The sequence below is a fragment of the Pithys albifrons genome, chromosome 5 (genome assembly GCF_047495875.1).
Source record: "Pithys albifrons albifrons isolate INPA30051 chromosome 5, PitAlb_v1, whole genome shotgun sequence".
NCBI lineage: Eukaryota > Metazoa > Chordata > Aves > Passeriformes > Thamnophilidae > Pithys > Pithys albifrons.
In genome coordinates, this window is record NC_092462.1 from 29,752,231 (window position 1) to 29,772,228 (window position 19,998).

At 40.0% G+C, this 19,998-nt stretch overlaps 1 protein-coding gene across 4 annotated transcripts in view; it reads right to left on the reverse strand.

The window, feature by feature from the left end:
- The window catches only part of SH3D19 (SH3 domain containing 19), an 84,938-nt gene that overhangs the window by 30,338 nt on the left and 34,602 nt on the right, over nucleotides 1-19,998 (reverse strand). For 2 of the 4 annotated variants that reach the window (XM_071556087.1, XM_071556091.1), the window contains exons 3-7: nucleotides 12,701-12,741; nucleotides 5,846-5,888; nucleotides 4,471-4,618; nucleotides 4,042-4,243; nucleotides 2,495-3,487 (exon numbers count right to left, since the gene is read on the reverse strand). In XM_071556087.1, the coding sequence (XP_071412188.1) occupies nucleotides 2,495-3,487; nucleotides 4,042-4,243; nucleotides 4,471-4,618; nucleotides 5,846-5,888; nucleotides 12,701-12,741 (1,427 nt within the window). Of the gene's footprint in view, nucleotides 1-2,494; nucleotides 3,488-4,041; nucleotides 4,244-4,470; nucleotides 4,619-5,845; nucleotides 5,889-6,737; nucleotides 6,779-12,700; nucleotides 12,742-19,998 lie in introns of all 4 variants that reach the window. The other 2 variants (XM_071556089.1, XM_071556088.1) reach the window with 2 other exon arrangements.

The window sequence follows — 19,998 nt, forward strand, 5'->3', positions numbered from 1 at the left end:
TGAGCTCACAAATGCCAGCAAAAATCTGGAATTAATTCTAATTTTACAGTGTAATAAAGTGATAATGCTGTCAGACCTTTTTCTCTTTAGTAGGCAAGAAGTGGTTACAGCAAATATGACATTTTATTGAATGAATAAAATCACGGACAAGTGACTCAAGAAGTCAGGAAAATATTATTTGAATAATTCCTCTGTTAACCGTGATAACAGAAAGCATTTTCTTCTTAATTGAATCAAGACTAACACCTAGGACATCAACTAGAAAGAGTAAGAGTGACATTCTTAACACTTCATCATAAAAGCTGGTTTTTATCAAGTGATTTTCATTTGTGATCACTCAACCTCTGATTTAATGGAATAATTCATGTTATTTAATTTTTGCAGGTTGGGGGACACGCTGTCTTTTACTATACATAGCAAAAACATTATTTTCCTTTTTATGCACTTTCAAAATGTAAATATTCTTTTTTCTTGCCTGCTACTTGGAACAGGTACATTTTCCTTCCATTTGTTGCATCTGTTAATCAAAATAAAATGACTGAAACAACAGAAGTTTTACCCTAAATGCTTGGAAAACAAAGAGATATTCCTCACGCTCCTAACTTTCTTTTAAAACATTTCACATGTACAGTGACTCCAGTCTCCAGGCGCAATGATCATGACACTGTTCCCACCTAGACACGTCACTCATACATTTCCTTGACATAAGTACAAAATGCCTTCCACTCACCCTGTACCTCCTGCCTCCTTTCAGTCTTGGTACTACTTCTGCAGTGTTCCTGCAATCTGTCAGCCCAAGAAAAGGCAGACTTGGATCCCCCTTGAGCTCTCATCACCTCCCCTGCAGGATCTTCTGTTGCCTTGTTGCACTGTTTTCACAGGCAGTGATGTTAGCAGTTTAGGGCTTTAGGGGCTTTCTACATCTGCCTTGGGGCTTTTATGCCAATACAGAGGAGAAACAATAGCAAACTGGAACTTCATCTAACAATATAATCCACAAACTGAAGACATTGCATTTGTTAACAATCATTAATATTGATTTACTGTGACAACTACACAGCACTTGCACTTCTCTTTTCTGAAAGTTAAAATGCTTAATGATAAATGAGTTGTGGTGGGTTGACCCTGGCTGGATGTCAGGTACCCACCCAAGCCACTCTATCACTCCACTCCTCAACTGAACAGGGAGAGAAATTGTAACAAAATGCTCCTGGCTTGGGGTAAGGGCAGGGAGAGATCACTCACCAACTGCTGTGATGGGCAAAACAGACTTGGCTTGGGGAAAAGTTACTTGAATTTATTACCAATCGAATCAGAGTAGGATAATGAGAAATAAACCCAAATCTTAAAAACACCTTCTCTTGCACCTCTCTTTTTCCTGGTTTCAACTTCCCTCACAATTTTCTCTACCTCCCCCTCCAGCAGGACAGGAATGAGGCTGTGTTCAGCTCATTGCAGACGGTCTCTGCTGCTCCTTTCTCCTCAGAGGGAGGAGGACTCACACTCTTCCCCTGGTCCAGCTTGGGGTCCCTCCCACTGTGTTGGACATCGGGGAAGATTCTAGCAGCTTCTCAGAAAAGCCACCCCTGTAGCCTCCCTCTAACAAAACCTTGCCATGCAAACCCAATAAATGAAGTTAAAAAGAAAAAATATTAAAAATCATAGCTAGTTTCTTAAACAAGCATTTGTATGACACGCCCTCTGCTTCAAAACAGAACTCGCCCCAGATTGCAACAGGGTTGGTAAGCTAAAATTGGGACATATTTAAATATTAAGAGAGCAAAACCTACTGCTGTAAAATTTAATGACAGCCCAACACCCACCTGAGTCTTAAACTACCTAAAACAGTATTAAAAAAATTGACCCCAAGTGCTTAGTGGTATCAAACAAGGTTTATGTAAAGGATGTAGTCGTAGTAACTGACCTGTCCATATGAAATAATTATTTTCACCTATTAGAAAAAACCCTGAAATTGTGTAAAAAGCATACAGTCATGTGACAAGACAAGACAGAAAGACAGGACAGAGAAAACGCGTAGGGACTTGTGACATGGAGAGAGTCTCCCAGTATGACTGATCAGAAGTTGTAAATGCCACAAACATTGCTACTTCTCCAGATGACTTGGTTTCTCGCTACAGAACTTCTGGCACTTAAATAAATTAGTCAGATGAGATGGCGAGAGATGAGATGTCCCACATTCCCCCGAGAAAATTGTGATACCTTCTGGAGGTGACATCTAGTGTGTAACATCACGTTCTTTATCATGGCTTTAGTAATCATGTAATAAGTTCAGCAGACAAGTTCTGAGATTTACATAGCCTTGAAACCTCCTGAGTCTCAAAATCCAAGTAATATCATAGTGATCTTGACATAATAGAGAACCAGAAGTTTCATACACACACATAAATCCTGCCAAGACATGCAGACATAACACACAGGATCACACACCTGCAAAAAGTAACCACAGTGAACATTCAAACACTTTTCTTCTCACCTGATGCTGCTTCAGAACTGATGCTATCTTTAACTGCACAAGTTGGACTTAGGGGCAAAACATCATCATCAAAACTGATCAGATCTCCTTCCACATCTAGTTTATTTTGCAAAGCAGGTGCTGAGGAGTCGGCCGCAGGTGACAATTCCCCCAGAGACTTCAAAACCTTTTCTTGGGCAGATACAGAAGCCCACGAAGGACCAGCAACCGGTTTAAGTGAGGCCAAAGACAGGGTAGGATTTTCTGTGTAACATGACTTTTTAGGAATGACAGGCCTTGGTGCAGGAACAGGAATCCTCTTTTGTCCATCACTGTTTTCTGCAACTGATCCACTTCTTGCATCAAGAAAATCACTACTGCTACTTTTAACAAGGCCTGGTCTTGGCTTCTTTGGCAGCTCAGGTTTGGTTCCAACACTGCTTCCAACTGCTTCAGATTGAGGCTGCAATTCCTTGGAAGATGTTGATTTGCTTTCAGTCCACACATCCCAGTCTTCTAAAACTCTTACCCCTGGCTTTGGAGCAACTATGGGCTTCTTTGTAGTAACAGATCTTGGAGTGAACGAACGAGGGGCAATTTCTGGCTTTTTCGCTAATCCTGAGGTATCATCAGCTCCTTGGGATTCGAAAACTTTGATCCTTGAAACAATAATATTTTGGCTCTTTTCTGTACTCATGCTGTCCGTCACCAAATGATTGTCCAGCAAGCTGTCATCTGAAGGAGGTGACTGCTGAACCACAGGTTGCTGCTGTGTTGCAGTGGGCTGGGTCACTTCTTCGCCATTGTCTACCTTACTTTCAGTACTTCTGACCATAGGTCTGAGATTGCTTCTTGATCTTGGCTTTGGCACAGGACATATCACAGCACTGGGATTTTCTTGGCACCTCTGAACTTCAGGATTTTCAAAGACTATTAAAGGATTCTCATTTTCTGAAGGAGACTTATTCAGGAGAGATGCAGAAGGTCTAGGAGGCTTAACAGGACTCTGGCCTGCTAACAGAAAAAGGTTCAGTTACCTATTCCAGAACATTTGATGTTAATTTTTGACAGCCATCAGGATAGTTTTAACTTAGAACTTACTGGTGCTTGTGAAAATGTAGTGCTCTTTCTAAAAAGATTCATGAAAAAATATACAAACTCTAGGAATAAGCTCAAGATTGCTGAAATCCATGGTATCTACATGTTGTAACTACTTGTTATCTCACAGCACAGATGGGTATGCAAACAACATCTAGACTGAAGAAGAGTACAGTAACTTCCCCAGCTTGGTTTGCTAACTTTTCAGTCTGAATGTAAAATAGTGCTGCTATTTTGTCTGGACATCTCAGGTCCTCTGGCCCCAAAGCTCTGACTGTAATTATGACTGAATCAAACAAAACTTTCAAGATTTAATTATAGTCTGAAAGCAATGGTAGCTCTTGAGAAGAGAGGATTTTTACAGAAATGTAACAGTTATTCATATTAAATGTTGCACAGACCAAAAATAGAGAACATCTCAAAGAGACAGAGTAAGGTTTTCATCACGGAGAAATCCAAAACAGCCTCACCTCGACAGCCTGCAGATTCCCAGTGTGTAGGCACCACAGCTTTTACATTACTTCCTGGCAAATGGCTGATTCGTTCCTCTGGAAAGTCAGTTTGTGTTGCAGAAGTAGTGGTATGTCTAGGAGCAGCAGCATTATTGTTATTTGTTGTGTTGACTTGCACTTGATTGATTTCTTTTATCACCTGCTCATATGATGGTGGAAGCTACAAAATAGAGAAATATTAATGTGCATCCAGATATGATACTTTAAAAAAAAAGGTAGCATATAAATTTAAAAATACTAAATTAACACAAGCAGAGGAAAAGAACACTGTCATAGTCTTCTATTTGATGTGGTAAAAGTCTAAGCAAGCAAAAACTCTGTTCCTCTCTGACTTAATGTGCTTTTACCTTTGTAAATCAAACGTGCATCATGTGAATTCACGCTCACCTCAGCTGGAATACGTTCATTTCTCCTCCACTGAGCATGAGAAGAAGCAGAAGTGAATCCTAATCCCTGAGGAGTGACAGGGCTTGCACCTGGGAACCAGGAGGATGACCGGAGGGGTTCAGCAGCAACTATCGTAATTTCAGGACGTCTGGAAATTAAGGCAAACAGGAATAATTACCTAAAACCTTTAAAAATAGTTAAGTATAAAACTCCAAGTTTTTCTCATCATGGGAAATCAAAACAGCCCAGGTCCTTTTGATTTAACCAAAGATGTTTTTCCATGACTTAAAAACAACTTACTTGACCTAACAAACACACTTAGGCTTCTATTCAAAGCACCTAATTAAATGCCTAAGCCAAAAAGTAGGTTTATTGGCTTCAGTGAAATAATTTACATGCTTAAAGTACTTTAAACACGAGTGTAACTCAACTAGATGGCAGAAGACTTAGTCTTCCTGGGATAATGAGAAGTAATCATGTGTTTGCCCTTAGCTTGCTACAACGTGAAAACAGTAGGGTAGTTAAAACTGCTTCTGGCTGGCTACCTAAACACTTGTGCATGCTCAGACCTCCAGGGAAACCTCTCACTGTGCTGAAGTGGGGCAGAACAAGCCTCATGAAGCCTTTGGGATAGGGCCTCTGTGCTTACAGTATCAAGTACAACAGGGACTCTTGTGACAGTGAAGGTCCCACAGGCTCCAGCCCTGGTTTATTGTTGTACCACCTGCTGCAGAGCATGAGCTGCAGGGATGGCTGCGTTCCTACACCATGGCCCTGGAGCTCCACTGATCCAGCCAGAATCTCACACAACACACACTTTGAAAAGGGAGTTTTGCAAGTAGATGAAGCATCTGCTTACAGAAGGTTCTGTTTGCTGACAGAAATAAACCTGTAGAAGCATAACTTCTAAAACTATTATAAAAACAACTAAAAAAACCAAAGGGGTACAGTTCCTTCACATCTAAAATAATGGCAGACTCAGTTCACCGGCTATCCAGGTTGGTGACCTCTTTTCTCAATGTCCTTTGAGAAACTAAAAGGAAGCCTGAAAGTGCGCTTATTTTCATTGTGAAGTGATCCTGCAAATAGATGTCAGGAAAAGAAAACAGTTCTGCAGGGGTTTGACAGTTGGCTGCACTCTCTTTTTGAGGACACGCACAAAAGCTGATGGGAAAACTCCTCAAACTCTTAACCTACCCTGTGCTTAAGAGTCATGGTATTTCTGTTTTATTCCAAGTCTATTTTATTTTTAAACACCCTGAGGATAGAGAAAAGGAAATTATCTAGAGGAGAAAGCCATAAAAAGTAATACTGTGACACAACCTACCAAGTTTTACAGCAACACATAATTGCAATATAAATAACTGCACCATACCTTCTATCCCTCTGTTGTTCGCTATGGCTAGAGGTCCGAGAAGCTATTTAAAGAAAAGAAACAAAAGTTTTAAAAAGGTTAAAATATACTATCACAGCAACATAATGAGGATAATAGCAGAGCCCTTACCAATCCACTATCAACAAAGGGAGAACACAGAGTATCTGACAATAAATTCCAGATTTTAAGAGTGGTCAAGTTTAAAAAAAATTATTTGCGTTAAATATGAGAAGCTTTTAACAGGTTAACAGTGCAATTTCATAATCTTTTTAAGTCACTCTTTGTCCAAGTTACCACCAAGAGATATTATCTCCTGTCTTCTTCCTTTCCACACATTCTTGCATTCTGCATTGTGGTGACCCTAGAGTTGAATTTTTTTTCTTTAGTTAAAACGATACATGAATAAAGCAACAAGAAGTGTTAAACATGCCTGAATTTTCCTTTTGATGGATCATTTCTGAGATGTGCTCTTCAATTTTTTTAATGTCTTTTTCTGTTTGTTTTATAGAAGGGAAAAGCACCAAGGTGCAGAATCTAAGAAGGTATTTCACCCTTCTTTATGTAAAAATTAAAGATTAAATGTTCCCAGCTAGATATTTGCTAAAGTTTAATCATATACATTACATAAAATAAGCTAATTCTGACCTCTTTATTTTTCTGGTTTTGCCATATTTACATTCAAATAATTTCTTTTTGTTCAATGGCCACAGGATATTTTCATTCAGATTTCTTTAGAGAGAAAAGAAAATGATGCAAGGGACAAATTTTTGCATAGCAGGTGCAAATTCGGAAGCGGCAGAATCTTGTGCAGCAGCCGACACCGTGCCCACACAGCACCATCAGCCGAAACCAGCAAAGCACTCCTGATCCAACAGAGTTGTGCCAGACATACCTCTTTGACTGGGCATTTTTGGTGTGCACTATTCATGAATGCTGGAGGGAAAAAAGAAGGGGTTACAGAAGACAAAGAGGAGGCGAAGGAGAACAAACCAACGCTTCAGAGCACCAGAAACCGTGATCAGAGAGGTTAGTTATGAAAGGACAGCACATGTGCCAGTGTTGTGAGGAGACAACTGTGATGTCTGTTCACCACAGAGTACCTTAGAAATGAAAATAAAAGTAGATTCTGTTTCTAGTTCCATGCCAATTGTAACAAAGGCTGTTTAGAAGTTTTCCTTGCAATAAATTAATCATGAAGACTATAAATGAATAGGGAAATATCCACTGTGTGGGTCACTGTAGGAATGGGGAGAGGGAAATCAAATCTCTGGAATGCTTTTTTTTGCCTGAAATCATGGCTTATTTGGGTCTGCTCTTTCTACCTTCCAAAAACAATGAGTTACACTGAGGAGTTGATACAGATGCAAAAAGAGCTGTGATCCTGTAATTCATACTCTCACCTATCAAAGAGGTGTGGGCAGGCAAGTAGATTCCACTAAGAGCAACTCAAAGTTTTGGGTATGACTGCACATTTTCTAAACCAGTTCGGTAAAATCGTTTGGTTAAAATAAGTAAATAATGATACCCTACACCTCACCTGCACTTTCTTCTTCAGAGATCTTAGCACAGCATTGCTCTAATACACACATTAACAGGAAAAAACCCAAACTGAATGAAACCAACCAAACCTAAGATTAGTTTTGCAAAGAGCATGGAAGAAAGTGTTTGTTTGGTAAATGTGTTCAATACAACTTCTTGGGTTATAGCTGAATTGCAATGATAAGGGCATGAGAAATAAAGGTTAATTAATGAGGAATGTAAAACTGAATGATTAACCTGTCGCCTTCTTTCATTATTTCTTCATTTCGAGGTAAATTCTACATGCAGTTTTCTCCGGTGAGATTACAAATGTGCTTCTAATTATTACAGTTATTAAAACTAATAGGAAAAACCTAAAACCAGTCTGAAATACCTTCTTCCTTTCTTAACACAGGCAAAAAATATCCAGTGAGGTATCTTTGTAATCCATCGAACTCCGAATTTCAAGTGAAAACAACACATTTACACTACTTACATAAAAATAACTTTACCATCAGATATAAATGTGTCTCTTTAAAAGGACTAATATTCAAGGCATTGCATATGTTTTCAGAATGTGCTCATTCTGCTTGAAAAAAATTCTCCCAGACATTTATGGAATCAAGTTACTTCCATGTGTATAAACATTTAATATAAACATTTATTTTTAAATGATACTGACAAAGTGCTTCCCTCCTTCCATCAACATCTCCTCTTTTTTTGCTGTCACATTTTTTTAACAACCACAATTTAGAACATATTTTGTTTTGGAAACTCTTGAGAGGATTTAAATGCACAGTAGAAGCAGAGGTGAAAGCTACTGCATGTTCTGCTCTCAGGTATTCCACAAATGCTATAGAAAAGAAAATACAAACTTTCTAGATAATCCTTGCCCTCAGACTTGCACAGTTTTTATTCCTTTACCATTTCGAAGAAATAAATTTAACTTAAAAAGTGTTTGAAGGAAGACATAAATTGTTAAAATACAGTACACATGAGTTAAAAACACAAGAAAAAACTGCAGCCATTTTTCTGGCCTTGTGGTCTTTCAATCCTCTAACTCTATATTTCATTCCCTTAGTGGATTGCCTTGAAAAAGAATGTTATTCATTTTCTCCCCAGATTTAAAATTATGACAGCTTTAAGATTTGAAAAACCTTTCTTCCATCAAGGGAGTCAATGAAAAATTATTTTAGTGCTGGCAGCTGAAAACAATTGGCTTCTCAACTTCCACACTAAAAGTGCTCAGGGTGAGAATTACTTACATTTCTAGAACAAAAGGCAAGCAAAGTAGTTACAGAAGGGGTGGGAGAGGAAAATCTCAGTGCATAAAAATACCCACTTTTTCATCTATTTTGGTCTTGGATGGGAAAAAAATCAAATCAACCCATACCATTGTCACTATTTATTTCTGTTAGTGTTAATGAGGCACTTTATTAGTTAATGTCAATGAGACATATACATGTGTTTAACCTAGTGTAATAGAATTTAAACAAGTAAAGGATTAATGGTAATACTGCAAATAGAAGGCAGATCAATGACTTATAGATTCATCTTTTGTACATATTTCCTTACAACCACTACTTAGTGGGCTTTTATCAATTATTATTAAATGTGCAGAGGTAAAGGGTACTCTTACTTGTGCTCTGTACTTATGTTTCAAATATTTTTTCTTCTATTGTTTCTTCTCTAGGTTCTACTTTTCAAGTGCACATAATATGTCATTTGTATTTGAAACACCTACAGATTATGGTGCAGGGGGCATTTAAAGCACTGGGATCAAAATGCCTGTGTAAGTACAACCACAATTACACCACTAACCCACAAACTTTGGTGCTACAGAAAAGCTGGTTGCAACAGAAGTCTGACATGCAGACTTGTGCCCTTGGAAGAGAGCTGGGCTAGAATTCAGTCTTTCAGGCAACTTTTTACAGCAATATAAAGACAAGTGAAGTTAACTGAAGGACTGGCTCAGGGGTAACGTTCTGCTGTGAGCACTGACTGCTTCCACAGTTTGTACACCGCATAACTATATTCACAGGCTTCCATTAGCAAATCCGTATGGAACACTGAACAGCTTTGTCATTGCAGTTTTTAAAAGCAAGTTTCATTTTGCATTAAAGATTGGAAAAACAGCCTCAAACAGCCCAAGCCTTCCTATAACAATGACATGTGCTTATATCTAAAACCACACCTTCTTTGAATGCTTTGTAACACCAGGCTAGACATTTGTACCACCAATCCTATGGAATATGTAGACTATTAGACTGAGAAGTTATTTATTTCATTACATATATGGCTAGGAATAAAGTTTATTCATTGTAATATTGCAAGAACGGTCTCATGTTGCAGTCTTTGCAGTGTCAAAGGTGTTACCTGGCTGTAGAGGTCCTTCTTCAGGGAATGCTAAAAGGATCAGATAATCCTCAAGCGAGAAACAGAAAAAAAGTACTTGATTTCTCCCAAGATCTGATTAGACTATTTCTGCAGATGTGGAGATTCAAACTAATTAGAATTTTTCATGCATCCTTGAAGAGAGTCGAAGTTTTTCTTCTGAACTGTTTCTTGGCACAAGGGGGAGGTCTTGCTCCTTTTCTTCATGTTCTGTTTCCAGGTACCTCAGGGAAATGTTGGGTTGTCTGACATTAGAGCTGGGCTGATTTAACAGTTGAATGCAGCTAAAGAGATGGTGATGCCCAATTCCCCTTCCAAACATGGATTTTTGTCTCCTCTTGAATGAACATTAGCAGTCATATGACCCAAAAGTGAGTTCAGAGTTTTAAATGAAAAAGAATTAGCACTGTACAGTTTCTGTCCTGTTATATCTCCTGTAACCTTCTCACCTTGGGCTCACACCACCAGTAGCACACATGCCACATCCAACAGCAGTCTCTGTTTCCTGCCTCTGCTTCCTGGCTCCAGTGCTTTGTGCAGCTTCAGGGAAGAAACTGATCAAAAATAACCTAGGTGGGTAAGAGGGATTCCTCTTCCCACCGCCATTGTGGTCACATACCCTTTTCACAGCTGGTCTAACTGCTGGGCACCATGCAGGCTGGCATTCCTGCTGAATAAAACCTTCATAACTACACCCTGTAGTTTCACTCAAATTGGACAATCATAACTTATGAAGGCAGCTCCCTCCTTCCTACACCTTCCCTTGGGCTGTATGTTCCTGCCTCTGCACCATTCGCTGCATTATGCCAGCCCAAATGTTTGTGCAGATGGGGAAGAGAATGAGGTCACGGAATTGATCTGGTTGGGAAAATGTGGGAGCCAAAAGAACCTAGGAAGCCCCCCATCAAAACAAACAAAAATGAAAAACAAACAAAATCCACAGCCAAAAATATCTGCAAAACTGCCAAATGGAGAGCCACAGCCTCAGAGTGCATTCAAACTGTTACACATCCTTCATTTAGTCACATATTTGCTTAGGAGAGAATGAGAATAGAGCAAGCCTACAGGTTATTCCAACATTTTAGGGTAAGAGACTTGCTTCTGTAGCGCTGCTCCTTAACAACACCCTGTTTTGGATGAGTGGAGAAGCAAGTGAAAACACTGTTCCCCTTTGTCTCACTGCTGCAGCACTTGGCTTGCCTCTTTTTTTTTTACTTTCTTTGGCATTCTTGTGCATGTTGCTGCGCTGGCGTCAATGGAAATAGTTTCACTGTTTTCAGTACGACCTGAATTAAGTGGTGTGTCCTGGCCTCAGACCATCACTAAAAATCTCATGGTAACTTTTGAAGAGTTGAGATTTGAAAATTACTCCTGAGCAGATCCCATGTTCACATGCTTGCTTTCTTCAGCTTATGTTGGGCTCACTTTTCTAAATTGTATGAAGTGGTCAAACAACTGAAAACGACACCATCTTTTTACCCAGAGTTGTAGTCAGGTGACAAAGGAAAATGAACCCTCTTTCTCTTCAGCCACAAGACAGTGAGAGACTTACCAATACAAAGTGATATACAGCACTGTCCACAGGGGGGTAAATTGAAATCCTGTACATACTTACCATGGTTCTTGAAAATTTGAGAATAACAGTGCACAGAAGCTTTGGTTAAGAAATAAAGATAGGTTTCTAATTCCTTCATGGAAATACACTTGTCCAGATAACACTATACCTTTTCCAGATTAATGTAAGGGGCAGTTATGAATTATTGTGGCTATTTTAATTTAGGTCCATTCACAGGACTGGTTACAGGCATACAAAAATTATAGTTTCATATACAACACCGTGCTATCTGCATGGATATATTTTTAATAGCTTATTATCTGAACAATTCACATGGTACTTATATTTCATTGCAGTTATTCACATATTAATATTAATAAGTAAATAGCATACGAGCTATGCCTTCATGACTAGATTTTTACTTGACTATGCCTCAAAATAAAGGGTCACTTTCTACCATATTTTCAGAAACATAGTTAAGAAATGCCTAATGATCTCTTAGACGGCTCCTCAGTTAGAGAAGGTACTGGGGCTTAGGCTTCTGACTCCACCACAAGACTCTCTGTGATCTGGTGCTCTCTGTTTTCTGGTGTCCACCCATGGCAGCAACGGCACAGATAAAGTGCTGCATTTTACCTACAGCATCACACAGACTTTCTCTGAGCAAAGCTTTCATGACACCCTTTCACTACCTCCAACCTAATCCATACTAATGAGTCCCTGAATAATTGGTCCAGGACAAACAAACCAGTAGTACATAGACTAATTTATTTTTCCCCATAGCAGAATCCTTAGGGTTGTTTCATTAGTATGAAATTGAAGTCACAGAGAGAAAAGAAATAAAAATGAAAAGTGGAAGAAAGAAATGGCATAAAATACTTTGAAGGATGCAGCTAAAGAAATTCTCTGCCTGGAAATATAATTGGGGAAAGGGAGTTAAAGGACAAAATCAGGGAAGAAGAGTTTGGATTTTCATTCAAGATTTATAAGCAATTTTTTGTTTTCCAAAATAAAGCCATTCCATGAGCATAATCCTGTGCCTAGTACAGTCAATGAACAGTTGCTGCAGATTTCTACTAAAATAAAACAATATTCTGTTTTGTCAAGTGAACCAAAAATTGGGCATGTGTAACCCAAGGTCTTCAGAGATGGATCACATCTCTGTACAGATGCATTAGTGGACAAGTAAGAGAATGTTACTAACTGGAAATAAAGACGAGTCTATCAGTAAAGTAAAAAGATGGTCTAAAAACAAAAATAGAAATTACAGACCCCCAGAGCCTGCTAGATACTTTGTTTTCACATACAAAGTTAAACAGTTACCAAAAATGAAGATTTATCAATCTTACAATAGCATAGTTTTCAAGAAATAGTAAAAGTAGACTTACATCTCTTGATTGCTGCTCTTATGGATGACAAGGGTCCTTGGCTTAATAAAGAAAAAAAGATTGTTACAATGTGGTTAATGTCTCAAAGAGGAAATAACTAAGTAACATCACTCAGGAATTCCCCATACATTGTAAAGCATTTGCCAAGCCCATTTTTCCTCTACATTACTGTATTACAGAAACTTATCCAAAACTCCTGGAATAAACATACCCAACCCCTTCTAATGAAAACCAGATTAGAGCTTAGTTTGAAATCTCTGCAAAGATAGAAAGCCAATTATTAGATCCATTATTTCTCTCAATTCTGTGTTGAAGTTCACGTTCTGTCTTCTCTCTTTGCAGAATATAAGCATTCAATGACCCAACATTCCCAGAAATAAATAAAACTTCCACAGTCAAATAAAAACCTACAACCCCTTTGCTAAATATTTTTAACAATTACTTAATGACTTGACTCCCCTTTCAGTTGAGATTGCATTATTCAGTAATAACTTGGTGGGTGGGGTTAGACAGGAAGACAACATGACCAAAAATTTGTTGATACACAAGGATAGAAAAATGTTTCCTTTTGCCAACTCATCTGTTTTCTCAGTAAGACCAAGGTTTCTGATGCCTCTATGCAGAACGGCTTATTTAACAGATACAGCAGTCCTTGCTATTTTTGCAGGTAAAACCCCAATCTAATTTGGGATGACCACTTTCAAAAATGTTGCCAACTTGAAGAGTATGGTACTAGTAATCCTCCACTTTGTGCAAAGCTACAGGGATTAAAAAAATCCAAACAAACACAAAAAACAACTAGTTCAGAAAAGAATGTTTTCCCCCATCTTTTTTCTTTTTGTTTGGTTGGCGGGGGTGTGGGGTGGGTTTGGTTTTTTTAGACACAAGGGGTAAAGAATACTTATTGATAAGAAGCCTCTGGAAGTGCTGAAAATAAACAGACTGTATCTGGTTCGAATTAATATAATGCCCTAATTACACCACAAAGGTACACTAATCAAGCCTTTTCCAGCAAGCTCCCCCCACCAGCCTTCAGCAGCAGTAGAACAGCAGGACTGTTAATACAGGGAGGGCATTTTAGCTGTGCTGTCGCTCTGCCTGCAGCAGGCAGTGCAGCACACCAGCTCCGTCAGGGCGCAGCTCAGCTCCACGTGCACGTGGTGGCTGCAATTGCTCCAGTGGGATGAAGAATAGGGGGATTTGGAGGAGAGAAGAAAGAGACAGTCAAAAAGGATGCGGATGGAAAATGTCCTCCCTCTACAGTCGTTCTGGAAACTAATTAAGACTAGAAATGAATGTTGCTCTGATTGAACTGTTTTCTGGAACAGTCTGGCTAGTCTAGGATAAACAATGCCTGTTTGTCTGGTTTCAGAAACAGTTCAAATGTGGCTTGGCCCCAGTCCACACCGCTAGCAAAGCTGCAATAGAAAACATTTCTATCAGTCACATTTCACTGTGCAGTCTCAGCAGAAAACAGTTCTAATTTTCCTTCAAAGTGTCCCATCATAATACAGCCTTATCTTTAGGAAACACTTTCAGTTGTGTGTTCCTCATAGATGCATCCCAGACTGTTTTTTTAATTCCTTGTATCTCAAGTCTCTTTCTTTTGGATGGTCAATTTTGAAGCTTTATTATTCTGCTTTCATTTCTGTTTATAACTACAGTTTCTAGGGTTTTGATTAAATAAATTTAGTATCATACAGGAAGGACACTGAAGTCTGGTAATATGAATCTCAAATGTTCTGGAGCAGCAGTAACTTTCTAACCACAGAATTCAATATTTACTTGAGTTGTATAGGCAGAAATTAGGAATCTATAAAGTACGCATATTCAAGTGTCCGTAAGAACAAAAAGGGACAAGTTAAGTTTCTTTCTTCCACTAGGCAAAAGCCCTTTGACCCACTGCAATTTGCCTCAGAATCTGATAAGCACTTTCATTTACAAGCAAGTATTTTTGACTAGCAATCATAGGAGTCATCACGTAGACACAAGTTCAAGCTTTCCATGTGACAGAAGGACCAAAAGCATATAGAAAACATTTTAAAAATCAACATGCAAAGAACAAAGAAGCAAAAGGTCTCATGAAACCAACCTAGTGAAGTTGAAGTATGAATATATCAAGAGCAAGGCAGTTCAAGTATGGAACTATCTGTGTAATTTAGAACCCAGGATAAGATGGTTCTCTCAGAAAATTTATGAGCTCACAGGCAAAACAAGCTATTAACAGACAGTTTTTCTTTTCCACTTTCCATTAACAGGTCACCCATTAACAACCTTTTGGTAAAGCACTACATTTCCTACCCCAAGGAAGTTTGATTCACATCTTGTTTACAACTATTTAAGTCATTAAAAAATGGTAGGGGATACTTTTTTTTTCAATGAAGCCCTTTAAGGGAACGGCAAACTTCTTACCTTTGTTATAAACTAAACTAAAGTAATTTAAATAAGATGCCATTCTTGGGGCTACTGGTTTTGCCCATACCTTTTGCTGAGCTAACCCCTCCCTACTCCCCAGGCAACAATTTCTGGTCTCTTTCCCTGTCTTCCAAAGACAGAAGTGATAAGGTTGCTAATACCCTCCTCTGTTCTGCAGTTAATGACATGCTTTCTCTCAAGCCATCCAAATAATTAACATAACCAAATCAAATTTAATTCTCCTATTTGATGAAGTAGGAGCTGCAGCAATTACTGTACTTCATGGCCCTTGCCTCTTTCCCACCTCCTTCTCCTGTCCATAAGGTACAGCAATGAACCAAAGGGCAGAGAAAAGCCTCACAATTGTACATGCCAAGGGAAAAATTCATCCAAATGGGACCACGATCAGAGTTCTGGTCCCAGTGTGACTGTCCCAACAGACCTGAGGGGACAGTGTGCCAACAACTGGCCCCTGTAGGTGGGGGACAGCAGCTCCTCTGTCGCCCTGCAATGTACACAAGCAAAGTCCAAACTTATATTGCTGGAAGAAAACAGTGCAGACAGCAGAAGTTTCACAGCATTTAAGACTGATAAACATTAGCTCCAACAACACCAGTCATATCTAATATGGAATAATTAAAGATGAAAACTATTCATCCATCCCCCCACCCCCAATTTAGCATTCAGGAGTGGACGACCAGATCCAACTCCTCTGACATCTGCACAATTATTCTACACCTTGCTCACTGTTAATTTAAAGCACAAACTTTGTTTCATTTTCAGGTATGGCAGAAGCTTTGTTGAGCTTCCCCTGACACCTCTCAAAACCCACCTCTGTCTGGTCCCTCAGGTACCCAGACAAACCCACTCCATAGGTTCAGAGGTGATCTGTAAGCTGCTGTGCCAGCTATGCTGAAAGCAGTTGGGTACTTTAAGTTGGCAGCAATATGAAAAGGGTCCCATGGGTCACCATTTCTGAAAGATAAAGAACCTGGAGTGGTGTGTTTGAAGTTGTTAAACACCTACTCACTCTTCCTGGCAGGCTTTACTCTGGGTTTCAAGGACAGCTTTTCTAAATATAAACAGTTGAGGAAAATGCTTCAAAAGTGTATTTTAGGTTCGTGCATTAGGGAATTAAAGTTGGCACAAACTAGATGAGGCAAACAGCTGCAAACTGATTTTTTAACAGAGTAAGTGCACTTACTGCTCAAAAACGGGGGTTTCTCCCTCATTAGGGCTCTGCTTTGACACTTACTTGACTGAGCAGTCTCTCTTCAAATGCACCTTCAGTGTAGCTACAGTATTTCTCAAAGGCCTGTTCCTGCAGGGTGACCCCTGACCCAACACAGCGACTGTGCGAGTTATCACTCCCCTCGACAGTCCCCGCAGAGCAAAGGAGGGGCTGTTTAAGTGCAGTGAAGCTCTAATCACACAGGCATCTCCGGGCGAGCACGCAGTGATTTGTGTCTGCCCGGAGCAAGACACCTACCTAAGCAAAGAGGCCAGGAGGTTCTGGGCTACCTTTTCACCCACCTGTCTTTCAGCTGTTTCCGGAGCGGCAGCGCCTCCAGCCCAGCCGGGGGCACCTCACGGGCCGTTCCCACCAGCGGCTGATGGGAGGCAGCTCTGCTGCTGCGTGCCAACTGGCAGAGCAGTGCCGGACTTTGCCTGCCTCTGCAGGGCACAGGCAGGACTGGCAGGTGGCTGCTCCCTTCCTGCCGGGGAGCATACCCACAGCCACCTACAGAAGGTCTCCCCAGGCTACCTACAGTCTTCTACTTGACAAGTTGTGGTAGTGCTTGGGAAACAAAAGACATCCCAAGATACCATCCTGCCTCAGCATCTCGCCTTCATCTACATCCACCACTTTCCTATTGGCTTGCATGGGATTCTCAGCAGAAACTGGGCAGTCCTACACATTGTCTGCTCCCTTTATCAGAACCAGAACCTTTGGTTTATTTATCTAAACTGACATAACAATGAATATTCCACAGGAAAATTGATTGCACTTCTTTCATACATCACTCTAGAAGTACACAAAAGACCAGAGGGACAAAAGAGCCAACAAAAAAAAAAAAAGAAAAAGAATGATCACTTGTTCTAAAATATTAATATTCTGAAGCATCTATTCCAAAGCCTCAAAATTTATCCTTTATGTCAAGTGATATGAAGCTTTTGATACCGTATCAGTCCTCAGGTTCACATACCCATGTAAAGGCTCAATGTATTTCTAATTGTGATGGTTATTGACCCTGTCTTATACACACACAGAGTAGAAAGAATTAAAATGTTGCTAATTTAATGTCTTGTGACTTCTTGAAATATGCGCCAAGAATTTTAAAATAGCTAATGCTGAAAGTACTGTGAGGCAAAACACCAGTTTAAGAAAAGGCATCATATATACCTCTCAGTTACTTTAGAAATCATGCCACCTTTATAACAGCCAGTGCACTACTGTGCAACATTTAAAAATGTATTAGAAGACATTACTCGAAATACAAAATGTTTAAAATGTCATCTAAATGATTGCACTGCAGACTGAGCCACAGAAAGATGTCAGTAATTTTATAGCTAAATTGAGGGTGGTGCAAAAAATCAGATTTATCACCACCTGCAGGCCAAAGACAGATCTAGTAGTTCAACCAAAAAGCTCCTAAAGTTAAACCAGAAGGAAGCTCTAGCCAGGTGGGGGTTGGTCTCTTCTCCCAGGCACTCAGCAATAGGACAAGGGGGCACGGGCTTAAGCTCTGCCAGGGGAAATTTAGGTTGGAGATCAGAAAAAAATTCTTTCCAGAGAGAGTAATCAGGCATTGGAATGGGCTGCCCAGAGAGGTGGTGGATTCCCCATCCCTGGAGATTTTTAAACTGAGATTGGCCGTGGCACTGAGTGCCATGATCTGGTAAATGGACTGGAGTTGGACCAAGGGTTGGACTTGATGATCTCGGAGATCTTTTTCAACCCAATCGATTCTGTGATTCTATGATTCTGTGAAGACTCACAGCTATCCCAAATTCATGATGTGGGTGCAGTAGACAGAACTGAATTAATCTGGTGGATTAAATGAATCTACACTGAAAATGTATCCACAGTAATGAGCCTCTTCAATGCCTCTAATGCAGAGGAGTCCCAGTCCTCCAACTGGTATGTGTAAATGAGCTGACATGGCACATGGAGTCCAGGTGCAGTTTCCCCAGTAGTGCATGAGAAACAGACACTGCACAGCCAGTAGAGCCACCTGCCCCAACTCACTGTCTTCACCAGCTCTCTTCTGTTGGTGCTGGCATGGTCACAAGCCTGCTGGATCAGCCATGTGACTTTGTTAACAACAAAGAATCCCATCCCAAATACCCTGATTAGTTTTCAGCCAGACAGGCCAACTGGTCCAGCTGGCTGCGAAGCCACACAAGCATGAGGGTGGGCACCAGAGATGAGAGCAGACAGACCAGGAGGCCAGCAGCACTGCTGGTGGTAAGCAGCTCAGCCTCTACTCACACAAACAAAGTCTGTGACTGCAGCTAATCTGACAGCAAATCACCAAATGCTGGTTATTCCTCATGTCAGCAGTTCTTATCATCCTTCAGTATCAGTTTGTTACTGAAAAACTGTATTTTCTTTTCCTGTTAGTGCTGATCATCCATACTGGGTCACTAGGAGATCAGACAAGCACTAGAAAAACACAGTTGGTAGCAGCTTGGTACCACAGTGATCTTTCTGTAAAATAAAGACGCACTCATGTGCTCCCTGCTAAATAATGGGGTATTGTCATAACCCTGCAGGTACAGGAGGCTACTTCTCTCTTGGATCCAGCCCCAAAAGCAAGTAATCTTGAACCAATAATTAAGCCCAGAGACAATGCAATCCTCATCACTATGCTGAGGATGTCTACTTCTGCAGCTCTTAATGAATGCTCCAACTGGAACTTCCCACTGTCTGGACAAGCGAGGATGTAGTTAAGAAGCAGCTAAAATCCAGCTGCTCTGCTAATTAACACAGCTCACGTTGATCAGCATAGGGGAATCCTTTCAGGAATTGCTCTCGAGCTGTTTCTTCAACCCCTTATTACATATTCATGTGCTTGTCACTGTCATACTTGGGGATTGTATTTCAGCAACTGAACCATTCAATTTTAAGGCAGAATGCAAGCAGAAGTCAAAGCAAATCATGACAGCAGATGATAACATTTCACACTTCAATTCCCACAGCAGCCTAGAAGTCATGAGGTTACAACAGCTTCCACACTTAATAACCCAGCCTAGATCCTGAAGCTGAAACAACTCCAAAATTTTTTGTGAATCTGAGTCAGTCAGCTTGTGTGCACCCTGAACTAACTCTTTCCTGATCCAGAACTACAGATATGCTTGCTGGATTTGCCCAAACATTTTCTTTCAGTCAACAACCCGAGCTGAACTGCTCCTTGCCCAAAGATGGCTGTATAAACACACCCATTCCAGAAAGACAAATCCTTAGAGCATGATTCAGACAATTCTCAGTCTTCATTGTATATTGACTGATGTACATTGCAAGAAGACTTTGCCTTTTCTGGAACAGCTAAAAAGATTCTCTGCTATGCCATAGCAACATATTTTTACTCACTGCTTGTATGTTTTGATTAAAATCAGTAAACAGTATTTATGCTTTAATGACAACTTAATCTCGGCAGTAAACAATTCTAGAAGTAGAAAGCACCTGCACTTGTAATAACAGCAGAATAGCAATGTAGCAGTGATAGGATATTCAGGCCCAGACAGCAATATATTCAGACACAAAAGTAAGGGTTAAAAAATGGAAGGGAAGAATCAGCTCTTTCTCATATAGTAACTTAGCTGTAAACTGCAGCTTCTTCTGATGGAAATTCTTTACCATTAAAAGTCTATGTAGCTTC